At 45.9% G+C, this 15,719-nt stretch overlaps 2 protein-coding genes across 2 annotated transcripts in view; both read right to left on the reverse strand.

The window, feature by feature from the left end:
• Positions 1 to 10,877, reverse strand: part of LOC132467530 (low-density lipoprotein receptor class A domain-containing protein 4-like) — a 63,100-nt gene extending 52,223 nt beyond the window's left edge. The window contains 1 exon segment of the mRNA XM_060064862.1: positions 10,178 to 10,877. The gene's annotated coding sequence lies outside the window, so the exon portion shown is untranslated.
• A 148-nt stretch (positions 10,878 to 11,025) lies between these two features.
• The window catches only part of cep192 (centrosomal protein 192), a 35,017-nt gene continuing 30,323 nt past the window's right edge, over positions 11,026 to 15,719 (reverse strand). The window contains exon 51 of the mRNA XM_060064697.1: positions 11,026 to 12,635. Coding sequence (XP_059920680.1) covers positions 12,503 to 12,635 — 133 coding nt within the window. The 3' untranslated portion in view covers positions 11,026 to 12,502. The remainder of the gene's footprint in view (positions 12,636 to 15,719) is intronic.

The raw sequence follows: 15,719 nt of genomic DNA on the forward strand, positions 1-15,719 counted from the left end.
CACACAGGCAGGCAAACACACATTCTTGCTACACCCATGTGAACGCAGCCACGTACACACAAACACAAAACACACGCTCGCACACACGTAGGTACACACAAAAGGCGACATAGACAGGCACACACACATGCATGCACAACCACATGAATGCAGCACGTAAACACACCCACGCGCAAGTTGGCATGCACACTCGCTCGCAACACACACTCACTCACTCACTCACACACACACACACACACACACACACACATATACTCCCACCCATCACACACTGACAGGCACACACTGACACAACATGTTATAGTGTGACATTGTAATGCATGGTATGGCTTGGACTCCAATAGTTGGATTTGGATGGGGAATTGTGTGTTAGACTGTATCAGGTGTGGTCTGCTCTGAAATCTAACCGTAGGTTCTGTTGAAAATCCTGGCCAATCAGAGCCAAAGTTTGGTTTGTCTTTCACTTGGACTGTCTGGGATTGATTGTTAGTGTTATGGACTGGATAGTGAGTCTAGGAACAGTGAGCATACTTTGTACTGTTTGGGTGTAATGCACATAACATCAGTGAGGGAAATAATCTGCCAACATCAATAGAGGATCGATGTCTGATGCTAATGAAGCATTGGCCTCTGGCTGGCTCATTGATCACTTTGCCACACTGAGTTTAGAGTTTAAAAGGTGCACCACTTCACATGAAATACTTCTAAATTCCCCGGGCTGTACTGGAGGACACCTGAAGGAAGCTCCATGCGGTCTTGTAGCAGTGTTAACACACACATCAAATCAATGGGTAAGGAGAGAATGATGAAAGAGAGACAAAGAAGGAGAGCCTACCCAGACAGCAGCCAACTAGCTAGACAAGTAACCGACTCATAGACAGACATACAAAGCAAAATACAGTTTGAATGCCTTAGGAAATGCCAGAAAAATGTCCAAGCTGGGCACAGGGTAGGTTCACATGTCCAGATAGGGCCAGGGGGAGAGAGCCAAAGAGAGAGAGAGAGAGATGCAGGATGAGGTAGAGACGGAGAGAGAGAGAGAGAGAGAGAGAGAGAGAGAGAGAGAGAGAGAGAGAGAGAGAGAGAGAGAGAGAGAGAGAGAGAGAGAGAGAGAGAGAGAGAGAGAGAGAGAGAGAGAGAGAGAGAGAGAGAGAGAGAGAGAGAGAGAGAGAGAGAGAGAGAGAGAGAGAGAGAGCAGGGCGGCTGCATGCCAGCCAGCAGCCAGACTGCAGGTCTTGTGATCTGCCCACGTAAGAGACAACGGATCCCAGCGTGTGGCAGGAAGCATTCCACCTTCCCTGTCCTGCACCACTATAACCCCCTACACTGACGTCTGACAGCTCCACAGTCCACAAACACGGCCAGACATGGACACACACACACACTAACATGCACATGCTCACACACACATACACACGTGCACGCATACAGGCACAAACCAAACGCAGTCGCATGCATACAAACACCCACAGGCACACACACACACGCATGTGCGAACGCATGCACGCACACACTAATAAAGGCAAAAAGTTGAAAGCAAAAATTGTAATTAGCATAAAAGTAGGTGAATGTTTCATGTGGGGAATGTCAACTTGTTTTACTCCGGAGCGTGTGGAATGGAACGAGTAAATGAGTGAGAGACACTGAGACACAGAGGGAGAAGGACAGGTATACAGGATATAAAAAATACTAGGCAAAGAGATAATTAGAGAAATATATTCAATAGATAGGAATTTCTCATCGTAAAGAAGAGGTCAAAGAAAGAATGAATGGCAGAGCGAGTGAGAGAGATAGGGAGACATTGGTAGAATGAGGGAGAGGGCAAGAGTGAGATAGTGGGCAATATAGAGAGAGGTAGAGAGAGAGGGGTCGAGTGAGAGGGAGCGGTAGAGAGAGATAGCGAGCAACCGAAGAGACGGAGAGATGGAGGCGCAAAGTGAGAGAGAGAGGGAGAGTGTAAGAAGGTGTATTTTCAGAGACTGCATGCAGAGACATTCACACGTCCCAGCATTCCACACCTCAGATCATCTTATCGTTCACTGGGCAAACACACACATACACACGTGCACCAATATGCACAAAGACACACACATGCACATGCACACAGACAGATGCTCGCCAGCACACACGTGCACAAACACATGCAGGGTTGCAAAATCCAGGGACTATTTAAATGTTTCATGAGAAGTGTTCCATTATTTGCTTATTTATATGCAGACATGCATGAGCAGACATGCCAACTTGCTAATACAAATAAAAATTAGAATTTTAACATAATTTAGCTGAACAAAAAAATAAGTGTTGAATAACAATATGTTCCATCTGATCCCTAAAAGCCTCATTCAACATGCAGGCTAAAATAAAAAAAACATGCATTCTGATCCCCACCCACACAGCGCAGAAATGTGAAGTAAAGGCTCAGCGTCAGGTTTGGGTTTCCCCTCCATGCTGGAAGATGTTATGGAAGGCTCATCCGTACAGGGGTGAAATCCGACTGAATGCCAAATGATCAATTGGGAACATGCTAGATCAAGATCAAGAACAGCATTTGTTTTTTTGTCCACCTACATTTAAATATTGGCATACTTTTGCAATTAAAAAATTAACTTCCCATGGAAAGGCAAAATAATCTATTTAAACAGTCTGCATTTTTGTAACCACACACAAACGCACACACACAACAATTATGTTGGCCACGTTTGGTTAAACCAAACATGGCATTTGTAGAGCAACATGTTTACCATAGCTAGTGTACTATGTATGCACACATTTTCTCTGCCTAAAGATGCAGCCAATACTACCATGAGCCGAACACAACACAGTACACTTATCTATGTTGCTACAAGAATAACATAATGTAACACTCACACACACACACACACACACACACACACACACACTCGGGGGGCTGGAAGAAACTGGATGACAAACCAACACACACACACACACACACACACACACACACACACACACACACACACACACACACACACACACACACACACACACACACACACACACACACCTGGCAGGTTTGGGCTGTAAACACAAGCTCTTTGATAACGCAAGGAACATGAAAGGAAGGAGACAGACAAGGAGAAAGAGGGAGTTATGAAAGGGAGTATGTTAGGGCTCTCTCTGGGTAATCGTGGAGACTCATCAATTAGTGTGCACAGAGCCAGGGAACCTTTGCTTCAAGGTCTCTGCCAGCCAGACACTTTCCAAGAGACTTCCAAGCATGACTTCCCCCCCCCCCCACACACACACACACACTATGAACTAACAAGCAGCGAAGATGGGACATGACATCCACACATAGTATATTGATGACCCATCATTACATAGTGAGTCCAGCCAACAGCACACCCTGACAGACTCAATTAACACATGTTGAATGTTCACCCACACTCACACGACCCACTCATACAGACACACCAGACAAACCAACCTCAACACACACACACACACACACACACACACACACACACACACACACACACACACACACACACACACACACACACACACACACACACACACACACACACACACACACACACACACACACACACACACCAAACCCACCTCAACATAGACACACATGAAATCTATTGCTTCTCATGTGATACGTCCTCAACATTGATTTTTAACAGACATGCATTGTTGCGTAGGCATTGCTATAGTCCAAGTCAAAAGCAACAAATCACAGAGCAGAACCATATTCAGGCTCACACCGGGCCGACTGAAAAAAATCTCCAGATCGGCTAAAGCGAAATACAAATACACTCGTCGTTGTTGAATAAATTGAGCCGATTGTGGTGGCAGGTTTCCATGACAATGTAGAGATGGTCATGTGATAACGAGGGTCAACACACACACATACACACACACACACACACACACACACACACACACACACACACACACACACACACACACACACACACACACACACACACACACACACACACACACACACACACACACACACACACACACATGACCCCAGCAACAATTAGTCGCCACAAATATGCGCCGGAAAACTATTTTTAAAATGTTATTGATGTGGCTTTACAGAGAGCATGCTTCATTACAGAGGACTCAGACACATATATCGAAGCAGGTAGAGGTTAGGCTGAGAAGCCTACAGGTAGGCTACAGAGATGGGGACTCGTACCCAGTAACTGGGAGTGGAAAACCCACTCCACTCCAACACTCCCCCCTCTCCCCCCCAGTCTGGAGGATGTAATTGGATCAGATTTGACTCCATGGTGTGATCAAGGTTTACAACTTCTCCCAAGTTGGAGGAGTGTTCACTACTTTACCGATAATCATTTTAGGAGCACAAAGGAGCGTTCAGATGGCGGGTGATTACCTGCCAGCGTAGCTAGGCAGCACAGACAAACTTAGCAACAGCAGCTAAAATTAAACAGCATTTGGCTAGCGTCACTGTTCCACCTGGCAACCACAACACACAAAAACACTCACACACCTACGCAGAAGAACACGGACCACGTTCACAACAATGGCTGGCAGGACACAATCTGACAGTATTCGCAAGGCAGTTAGTGGCAGGAGACGAATTCAAAAAGGGTGTGGAGTGAAATGCGATGCAGCCTGGCACCACTCAAGGTCGCAGAGAGAAAGGGCTTTTTAACCAGCTCGTTTCACATTCACAGGGAAACAAATACGATCAGGGAGAAAGAGTGGATGCATCTTTCTACTTCAGATGGATTGGGAACCACAATGCAAACGTGTTCAGCTCATAAACAGGATTTCAAAAGAGAAGACATTATGAACCTTTTGGGAGCCAAACACACATTCCCTGGTTGAGACTTACTCTGCTCAAATGTTAAGAGTTCAGCCTTTGTTTTCCATAAGTTGCAGCATGTGGCCCCAGTCATAGTCTGCAGCATTAATAATGCAGGGAGCGAAGGCTGCTCACGTAAAGGGTCCTTGAGCCAAGCTTGGGCAAGCCAACCACGTGAAACCAAGACCTGACCTCGAACGCATGGATCACAAACACAAGAGGCATGAAACTAAGTAAATAAACATGAAAAAGAATAACTGCATTCTATATATATAAATGCAAAGAGCGTCTCTATAGATACATACACAGCCGTGAACCAAGCAAGGCAAAGGTAGCAGCCCGTTCCCAGACAGACACAAATCCTTCACAGGCCGAATGGGGAGCAGTGTGTACATCTTTGAGGCTCGGGTTAACCGTCTCTGGAGTCCATCTGTTGAATTACCCCGCCAAGGCAATGCACGCTTCCTCTGCAAGGTCCCTCCCTAATCACACACACACACACCTGTATCAGCTCCATTCTGGTGGGCTGGGTCAGGGGGTTGTTACTTACGGGTCCTTTCAGCGTCCGACTCTGCAGACGTCCATTTTAAATGCCTCTCTCTGTGTCTCATCTCTTCTCCAATGCAAAGGTTGCACTGAATTATTAAAGCCTTTATATAGGGCTTTGTGGTTAAACGAACACCATTGTGATGGAATAGCTATGATAAAAGCCCACAGCAGTTGTGAACAGAATGCTTAGCTGGAAGGAAGTGACTGTAAATTGTCTCAACATGGTATGCATGAAGATTCTACCTTCTCTGTGTTTTAGGGCAGTTTTAATAGGGTGACAACCACAGGTTAAAGAAGTAACAAGTGGGTAGTCTATCACCGGATGATATGTCAGAAGGCAGCAGCATCCACGCGTTGCTCCATCAAAAGTGCAGCCCTCTCATGTACAGAATATCAGCGTAATGTTCGTGATACGACCCACTGGTTCACACAGAAACGTCAGTTGATTTTTAGTTTTCGGTGCCACCATTGGCAGGAAAAAGAAAGTATGCCTCTACAAATAAGTTGAAGAGCGAGGGTGTCGTGGTAGCTCCGCCTTATCCTCTCGGACGGATCAACCACCGCTGTTTGTTGATCCACGGTTTCAAAACAATAACTTCAAAATAGAAACTAAATTCATCCTAATAATAATTCCCCATATCAAATTTCTTATGCTATACTACTTATTTGACTTAATTAGCTGTGGCTTAATTATGTAGAGATACAATTGGTGGCTGAATCAAGCCGGGAAGAGGCGCGGTCAGAAGCCTACCCCTGACCCCTGCCCTCATCTCTCTACTATCAAGATTGATCAGAGGGAGGTCTGCCTTCCCCTCACCAGAACCAGAAGATGAATGTTTAGCTAAATCTATAGAGATGAATTCTGCAGTGGCTTGAGAAAGGATCCCTGGAGTGGTAATTCAATATAAGTAACTCCCTAACGTGCGTGTGTGTGTGCGTGTGTGTGTGTATCAGACTGAGAGACAGGCTGTCCTTGTTGCTAGATAGAAGTGGGTTAGACTCTAGAGCCGTTTTCATTAGAGAGTTTAGAATACGCTCTTCTTATTCCCATCAGGAGAAGACAAACACACACACATATATACACATGCACACACAGACACAAACACACACGCAAACTCTCAACAGTCTTTGTGCCTCAACTCTAAATTCTCTCTCCCACACGCATGCACGCACGCACAAACACGCACACACACACAAACTCTGGTGCAGGTTGGCACTCAACCTCGGCCGTCTCACGCCTTCGCTCCACCGCCACAATGCTGTCACATGTCAGCGTGTCACATGGTCTCCCAGACAGACAAGGCCACATTATCAACGACTGGCTGGAGCTCGTGTCACTGTTCTTCCTCTGTCTGTGTGTGTGTGTGTGTGTGTGTGTGTGTGTGTGTGTGTGTGTGTGTGTGTGTGTGTGTGTGTGTGTGTGTGTGTGTGTGAGAAAGAGAGAGGGAGGGAGAAAGAGAGGGAGAGAGAGTTGAGTGGAGGCACAAATACTGTGTGCTTGGATTGTGTGTGTGTGTGTGTGTGTGTGTGTGTGTGTGTGTGTGTGTGTGTGTGTGTGTGTGTGTGAGGGAGGGAGAGAGAGAGTGAGAGTTCAGGTTAAGGCTGAGACAGTGGCAGACAAGCCCTGTCCTCCCTCTATCCGTCTCACATACGATGAGCCAGCCTCTCGCCCCGGGAGGTGAGAAACCGCTAATTGGCAAAGGGTGAGACACACACGCACACAGTGCGTTTTCTTTCCACAGTATCGGTCAATTGAAGTCTCACGCAATCATACATCCTATCCAACACACACATAAGAAGAAAAGACACAGAGGTAGGACACCGGTTCGGAAAAGTTATAGAAAATCTGGAGGAAAAGAGCGTGTGTGTGTTTGTCTGCGTGCGTGTCTGCGTGTGTGTGTGTGTGTGTGTCTGTCTGTGTCTGTCTGCGCACGCACGTGTATATGTCTGGGTTTGTTTGTGTGTGTGTGTGTCTGCGTGTGTGCTTGTGTGTGTGTGTGTGTCGGGTTGTGAATGCTTGTGTGTGTGCGCGCCGTGTCTGGCAGAGTGGTGTAAAGTGTGCAGCGGCTGTACAGCGAGCGAGTCAGGAGAGCCGGGGAGCGGCTAGGCATCAGACTAGAACACATTACTGGGGCTAATAATACCCCCGTCTGGCTCGCCCACTTCCGTCTCAACCTTCCGCTTTATTATTTCATGATTCGCCTTATTTATCATTCATCTGTGTGTCCTGCGGCTCGCCCCCTGGCGTACGTCTCGACCGATCGAGAACACCCCGGCGACTCTGGCTCGCTTTAATTAAGGGTCAGGTCAAGCGCCGCGTGGTGCGACAGTCCTTTTAATGTCATTCTACAGTTAGTGGCCGTTAATATGGACAATCACACCGGCACCGGTGGAGCGGTGTGGGTCAACACATGAAGGGCAGCGTTGTCCAGGTAGAAGGAGAAAAAGAGCAGGGAGAGGATCGGACGAGGTGGGAATCAGTTGTGTTACCTTGTGTTGTGTTACCTCCTGCTCTTTTCGTTTCTGTTCCAAGCAGGTAGACAAAGGGCGTAGAGGGAAAATTGTCTGGGATTCAGAATGAGATGGTTTAATGAATGGTGAATTTTGCTCAACTCATCCTGAACCTATACCCTGCCAAAGCCTCCAGACGGAGACAGATATACTGTTCAGAAGTCTGGCATTCTTCGCATGGTGGCTTCAGGTTACGGAATGCAATGGCACCAAAAAAGCACACCTTGCCAAAACACAACTCAACTCAGCACAACGGACTGGAAAAGGATGGGGAGAGGCTAAGACAGCAACTTGTCAAAAGTAGACAACTTTCTCCCAACGACACCGGTGTATGGCTGCAGCTAAGACAACAGCGCGCACTCCACTCATCAGTAATGGGAATTCAGTGAAAACAGGACGAAAGGGACAAATTGCAAAATAATATTCATAAAAATGACTTGCAGAGGAGTGAGTAGAGACAAGCAAGGAAGGGTGAGATATGAGGGGCAAACAGGCACATACTGGGGGTGAGAAGGCGCGGAAGAGAGAGACTGGGGGGAGGCTGAGAGAGGACGCTAGGGACACAATGCGAGTGTGTCTCAGTGGTAAGTGCTGTCCCACTTGGTTGGCTCTCCCAGCAAAACATTCAGTACAGACAGAGCCAGGGCACAACGGGCCAAGGAGGGGCGGCCAACTGACTAGCCGCCCCGAGCAGGCCAGCTCAGGACAAGAAACAGACGTACTATGTGGTTCAATTGTATCAGAACAGAAAGAGTTTGAATCGGACCACATATCCTCCGATCTACTGCAACAATGAACAGGGTTTAATTATTACATGTAAGGGAAACTGGTGGGGGACGAGGGAAACAAAGCATGGGAATTATTACTTTAAGAATCATGTAAATCGTGCAAACATATATATAACAATAAAAAGGACATGGATGATTTGGGAAACAAAAGAGAGAAACAATTAACATCTAACCCATGTGTTGTTTTGTGTTGAAAGCATTATTGAAATTGTTCTGATCATGAAACTGTTATGAACAGAGGCAAAATTAGGCAAAAAACAGAGGCAAAAAAAACAGGCTTGGCCTACACTTAACTATACAATACAAATTATAGCTACTCATGTGACTATATTGCTACAAAATAAATCTGTAGCCAGAGAAAATTATGTATCTTATAGGGCAACGTTCTGTTATAATGAAATGTCATACAAGCCAAAAACAACCTCAAATGGCAATTCTAAATGCCAAATGATGTACAGTCAGGCAAAATACTTTCAACAGCAAATAAAGTATGAAGATATGAGGTCGTAGTGGGTTAAACATTTTTCAAATTACGTAGGGTACAAAGCACTTGCAACAAAAAAAAGTTCATCTTGCCAAAACACATGAATGGTGGGTCAGGGGGACTGGTGAAAGTAGTCAATTGTGGTTGCCTGTGTTTAATGTTTGAAGTGATTCTGAAAATGTACTTGATAAACTGCCAGATCTTTGAATATTTTCTCCAGGCTCTTCTTGAACAGTACCCTCAAGTATATTTAATATTAAAGAATATTATGAAAAAAAACATTCTTTAAATAACCAGCTGGTTACATTGACTGACAAAGTTGTGTTGTCCATTAATAACTTAATATTTCACTTTAACGGCCCTTTAAACACCCTACTCTACTTATTATGCGACTAATATAGGCTATATAGTTCTAGAGCACAGCCTGAGTAATGAGTACTATAACTAAATTCAGCATCAAGCACTTTTACCGTAATAAGTGTGCTATAGACGCACGGCTGTGAAACGCCAAGGCTATCTTGACGGAATCTTGACAAATTGGCGTCTGACATCGCCGCAGTAAAATGACAGACAGCCTTAAGTATCACATTTCCCAATTCGTCTTCCAGTTTATGTGTTTTGTTCAAAATAACAGCAGGGGTGGATACATATGTTAACAAAAAACTACTGCCATGTAATTAATATACGCTCAGGAGATGCTGCGTCCCACGAAAAGACTTATTCCCCCCGTGATGAATAGCTGGTACATGTTACGAAGGATGACAGAAACAGTGATTTATCCCTGGATGATGAACGCCTCTGCTAGCCGGGCTGCTAATAATAGCAGCGCTAGCTTAGCTGTCTGGCGCAGCATGGAAAGCGCTCCCAACTCCCCAACTTTCGCTGCTTGGTCCGAAGTGGGACCGGGCACCGGGCAGCTTTGCTAACCTTTAGCCATAATAGCTAGCATGGGCATCATAGTCCTCCCATGCTCATTGCATTATAATGCAGAATATGTTACCAACGCATATAAATAAGAAAACGCCATCTTCTTACCAGTATGCGCACAACCACTCATTAGCGTTGTCACTGTGTCTGCTTCTAGTCTGTGCCGTTGTGTTGTTGTTAGACGTCAAGTCCAAATGCAGTACAGTGGTTTCCAGTCTAGGCAGCACAATGTGAAACCCTTAAACCCCACCACAAACACTCATACTGTACATTCTCCTGCCTGCTCTCACGTCGCCGTTCACAAAGCTTTAGCGACATCTTCAGAAGATTCTCTGTAAGGTTTTACATGTTATTGATGAAGTTACAACCCATGCACCATATATTTTATCTAATGCACATATTACTGTAAAAAGTTATTGAAACAGTTATTGTAGAGGGGACGCATATTTTTATTTTAAATGCGCTTTTTATCATTCGTTTATGCGCTGTAAAATGTGTGATTATAAATAACTTTAACGTTAATAAAAACAAATCGGATCATGGCTTTTCAATATAGTGTAACAAAATAAAACATTATTGCACCTTGGGCTATCACACCAAAACTGTTTAGGGATACATACACCAAGTGTGGCTGAATAATCAATAAGCAAAACCCTACCACAATCATACATTTGGAAATCACCAGTTTCTGGTTACTACACAAAGCAATAAAAACGAATGGAAAATGCTGTGGTGCGTTCACAGGAGCATAATTAATCGTAACAATCCAATACGTGGTTTGTAAGAGTTAGATTGAAGGTCATAACATAGATATGGGTCATGAGTTAAATGAGATCGATGCATTTATATAAAAACGGTTGGTTGTTTTTTTTTTTAAACACATTTTTCACATTGTCTACAGAGACACAGTCTCTCTAGCATCACACATACATAGACTGATGTACAGGAACCAAAAACGCTATTCATAATATCATTTTATTTACAGAGCAAAATATTTATGACAGATTCGATTTTAAAATAATGTGCAAAGATCAGTTTAGTGACAATGACCATAAAAACACATTGATATTATAAGTTGACAATCTATGGCCTTCACACAGACTTATCGTTCCAATGTATAAATATTATAGGTCAATGCAGACCATGGTGGTAAGCTGTGTGATCCTGCAACCCAACATCTTCTTGAAATAGTGTTGTTTTTCCTACCCGGATCCGGCTCCCATACCAACTACCTGGGAAGCCAGCAGCAAGTCTGGGCACTCAGCCCCAAACCTGCAGAGGAAATAGAGATCTGATTCCCCCTGACTGAAACGGCGATTGTTCATCAACACTGTTTTTCCATGGTAACCACACAGCGCTGGCCTGGCGAACCGCTGAACAAAGAACCCACCGAGGGAAGCCATTTTAGCATGTATAACAATTATTAAGCATCCCCAGTGCTGCCTGGAGCTGGCCTGGCCATAACTCAATTAAGGGCATCTGGTCCAGCTGATGGGAGCCTAGGAGGCTGCCTGGGAGTTAAAAAAGGGGGCACTGACTGATACAGCCGCACAGGTAGGCACCGCTTGCATGTGGCACAATTGCCATAGAAACGAGGCGGGCACGGAAGGCACAGGAGAGTTGTGTGGAGTTAGTGTTGAATGTCAAACGTGCAAGGATCAGCCGAAAATAATACTGACTCACAGGAACGGGGATAAAACGACGTCTCGTTTTCAATCCCATCTTTTGAGGTTCAGCTAGGGTTATGTGTTAATGTGTTAAAAAATAGCTGGTGCATAGGAGATTTGCTCGAAACATTTCTATGGCATAAAAAGCAACCGCTTGCTTTTCCCAAACAACCAAAATCCTGGTTTGCAAACAAACAATGGCATTCTTGTGGGCCTAAATCAAGGTAATCTCCCCTCCCCCCCTCCATCTCCTAACGGGTGCTTTGCTGTTGTCTAACAGGGGGCCATGGCAACACCAAGCTGCCTTGTGACTCAGGACTGAGGCAAATGCCAAACCCAGAGTCAAGTGACAAAAATCATTAGCCCTCTAAAATGCCAGAGCAGCGCAGACTAATTGTGAGCCAGTCAGACCAAATCATTCAGCTTCGAGCACAAATGGACGCAATCATTGTTCACGGGCCAGTTGAGGACACCTGCGTCCAGGCCAGAGTGGATCGGGAGAGGCAGACAGGGCGGGGCCACAGGTTGGCAGTACACACAGTCTGGGTCAGACCCGGCTAATCGGCTCCAGCGCCGCATTGTTCAATTGTTGAGTCTTCCTTAAGATGACGAGGAGGGAGGATGAAGTCCAGAGGGCTTTCCTCTCCCCCAGACCCAGGAATGCGTTCTTCTCTCCCCTGCCCCTTCATCACCATCACCGAACCCCCCCCGTACAGAGGAGGATAGCCAGCCAGCGGGTGGAGGAAGTTGGTGGGCTGGATTGTTTTTAAGGCAGGCCCTCACCGGTGAGCTGGATGACTAAACCTCCACTTGTTTCTGATTGGACGAGCAGCAGTCCAGCGTGAGGGCCCGCTGCGCTCGGCTTGAACTGGACGGGCAGTCTCAGATAGTGCTGGGATCTGTGGAGCGAGGCCAGAAAAACAAAACGTTGGCACATTGAAGGTGAAACATGAATGCATCCCTCTCCGACACCACAGGTGCATGGAGTTGGGATCCTGATTTATTTCACACACGCCATCAAAACTCATAACCACAAAAAATGGTAGTTGGTCTACAAACAGAAAATTCGGCCCCGTTTATTTATGCGTCTGACTTTGATGCGGCGCAGACGGGTTACCTTGCTCATAAACTACCAAGGCAGAAGTGGCTGATTATATAATTGTGCCGCTGCCGCAATGCAGAAAATACTTCTGAATTATCTGTTTGTTTGTAAACAATCTACAATCTGGTGGTGTTGTTTCTGGCACTCATTTGCAATGTTTTCCAATCATTGAAAAAGATTTTCAATGAACGGAAAGCGATTGCTAACTCAACTAATTCCTCTTCTGGACGTAGTGAAGAATTTGGAATTTAACAAATAGTCCCAATTTGGCTAAGATAGGCCATTGTCAATTTGGAGATGTCGCAACTTATCCTTTAATACTAAATTATGATTGACAGTGTGCACAAAAGAAAAGCAAAACTTGAACCCTAACCAATATTCATCAGAAACAAATGACTATGGCTTGCACTGTATGGACTAAAAAACATGCCATGCTCACAACAAGTCCTCGAATACTGTTACATGCGCCATTGATCAACACACACATAGCATCAGGTCGTAGTTCTGACAGCAGCCGCACATAGAAACATTAAACACAGAGGTGTCATCGCCTGTCGGGCTTCAAGAGGTTCTGAACTGCGGCCGGCAAAGCAAACATCCCATTCCACTGTTACATGTTATGTTTAGTGTTTAACAAGTTCTATGAAGGCAGTCGATTGATTCGCCCCACCCGTTCCCCTCCGAACACTCCCTTTTGCCCTGGATTGTATATTCAGTTTCCATTGGCCACATGTTGCCCCTGCTGAACTCGAGTCACCAGAACACCACACAGCTGATACCTGTGGCTCACAGGCAGCCCTTCCCCGGTGGCATCATTTAGATGGAGCTGATGGCGCCAGTCGTCCCAACTGGCATTGAGCCACGGGACTGTGTATACAGAGAAGCCTCATCCTCACTGTGTATATATAGAGGAGCCTCATCCACAGGCCACACTGTGTGAGGCCAGAGGAGCCTCATCCTGAGCCTCACTGTGTGTACAGAGGAGCCTCATCCTGAGCCTCACTGTGTGTACAGAGGAGCCTCATCCTGAGCCTCACTGTGTGTACAGAGGAGCCTCATCCTGAGCCTCACTGTGTGTACAGAGGAGCCTCATCCTGAGCCTCACTGTGTGTACAGAGGAGCCTCATCCTGAGCCTCACTGTGTGTACAGAGGAGCCTCATCCTGAGCCTCACTGTGTGTACAGAGGAGCCTCATCCTGAGCCTCACTGTGTATACAGAGGAGCCTCATCCTGAGCCTCACTGTGTATACAGAGGAGCCTCATCCTGAGCCTCACTGTGTGTACAGAGGAGCCTCATGCTACCCGGGGCGCTCCTCAGCGTGCGACCCAGCAGTTTACCCAGTATCTTAGTCATTTTTATCTTTGCTTTTAACTTGTTCTAGGGGAGTGTTTATTTTGTATTTTGTGTGTGAATGCGAAAACTGTCAGTGATTCAGCCATGCTAACTACGGGAGCACTCCTGGAATTCTTTGTGATCATTATCAAGGTGACTCTACTATCGGGATCTACCCGTTGTGAGGCGGGTGGACGCGGAGCTCCAGGAAGAGCTCTCAGCAGAGAGTTTCTCCTCTCGCTACGGACCTCAACAGCCGGCGTGATCCCAGATAATATCCCGAGAGCTGAGTAAGCCGGCCCAGGAGCACCGGAAAAGGGGAAGGAGAGGTGGCCTACGACGGAGAATCAAAAAGCTTCGGCTGGATGATCGCCGCAAGTTACCACCGCTCCCTACCATACTGCTCTCAAACGCACAATCTATCCGTAACAAAATAGACAAACTGGAATCATGGGCAAAGTTCGAACGGGAAATTGGAGAATCGTGTCTACTTGCTTTCACGGAAACATGGCTCAACGACTCAGACCGGGATGAGGACCTGACATTAACTGGGTTTGGAAGCCCAATTCGTCTTGACAGGTCACCGGAGACAACTGGTAAAAGCCGTGGAGGAGGAGTGTGTTTCTACGTCAACAAGAGGACTTCCTGCAACACCGTTAAAATCAGGGAGAGGATATGTACCGCTGACTTAGAACTGCTTTCGATCTCACTCCGCCCGTTCTACCTCCCTCTGGAGTTTCAACAACTATTCTACACGGTTGTCTACATTCACCCACGAGCCAACGCGTCAGCTGCTGCCCAGCTGATCGCTGACACAACACACAAACTGGACGAAATTTGCCCCGACGCACCCAAATTCATCCTGGGGGATTTTAATAAATGTGACTTGGGTAGAACTTTGAGAACATATGAACAATATGTAACTTGCAGCACCACACAGAAAAACACCACTATTGACCTCTGCTATGGGTCAATAGGTGGAGCTTACCGTTCCATACCCATGCCTGCCCTAGGGGCCTCTTATCACAACAGTGTTTACTAGGGGTGTGACGAGATCTCGTGCCACGAGATCTCGCGAGATTAAACTTGACGATATTACCCGTCGCGTTAAAAATCGGTCTCGCGAGATTTCTGAGCTATCCAAACTTCTATTTGTGGCCTGTAGGGGCAGTAATGCGGCTTTGATACGTCTAGCCTGCCAGAACCTTACGTAGGAGAAGGAAAAGAAGAAGAGGAGGAGAAGGAGGGGAAGCAGGGGAAGCAGCCATAGGCAGCCAGAATGACGTCGGAAAATATCCGTATTACCGTCGAAGATGCCCCCGCCACTTTTAAATGATTTGTTTGGCAGCATTTTGGGTACCCGGCGGAAATTATGAATGGCAGTAGAGTGACTGATAAGACACGGACAATACCTAGTTGTCAGTGACATACTTGGTCAGAATCTGTTTGCACTATTTGCACTCTGTATTGATGGAGTAGAACTTTGATTTGGTTTTGCACATAATATTGTTTGCACTTGAAAAAAAAGAGAATTATTTAATTTAATTT

The sequence above is a fragment of the Gadus macrocephalus genome, chromosome 11 (assembly GCF_031168955.1).
Source record: "Gadus macrocephalus chromosome 11, ASM3116895v1".
NCBI classification, from domain to species: Eukaryota; Metazoa; Chordata; class Actinopteri; order Gadiformes; family Gadidae; genus Gadus; species Gadus macrocephalus.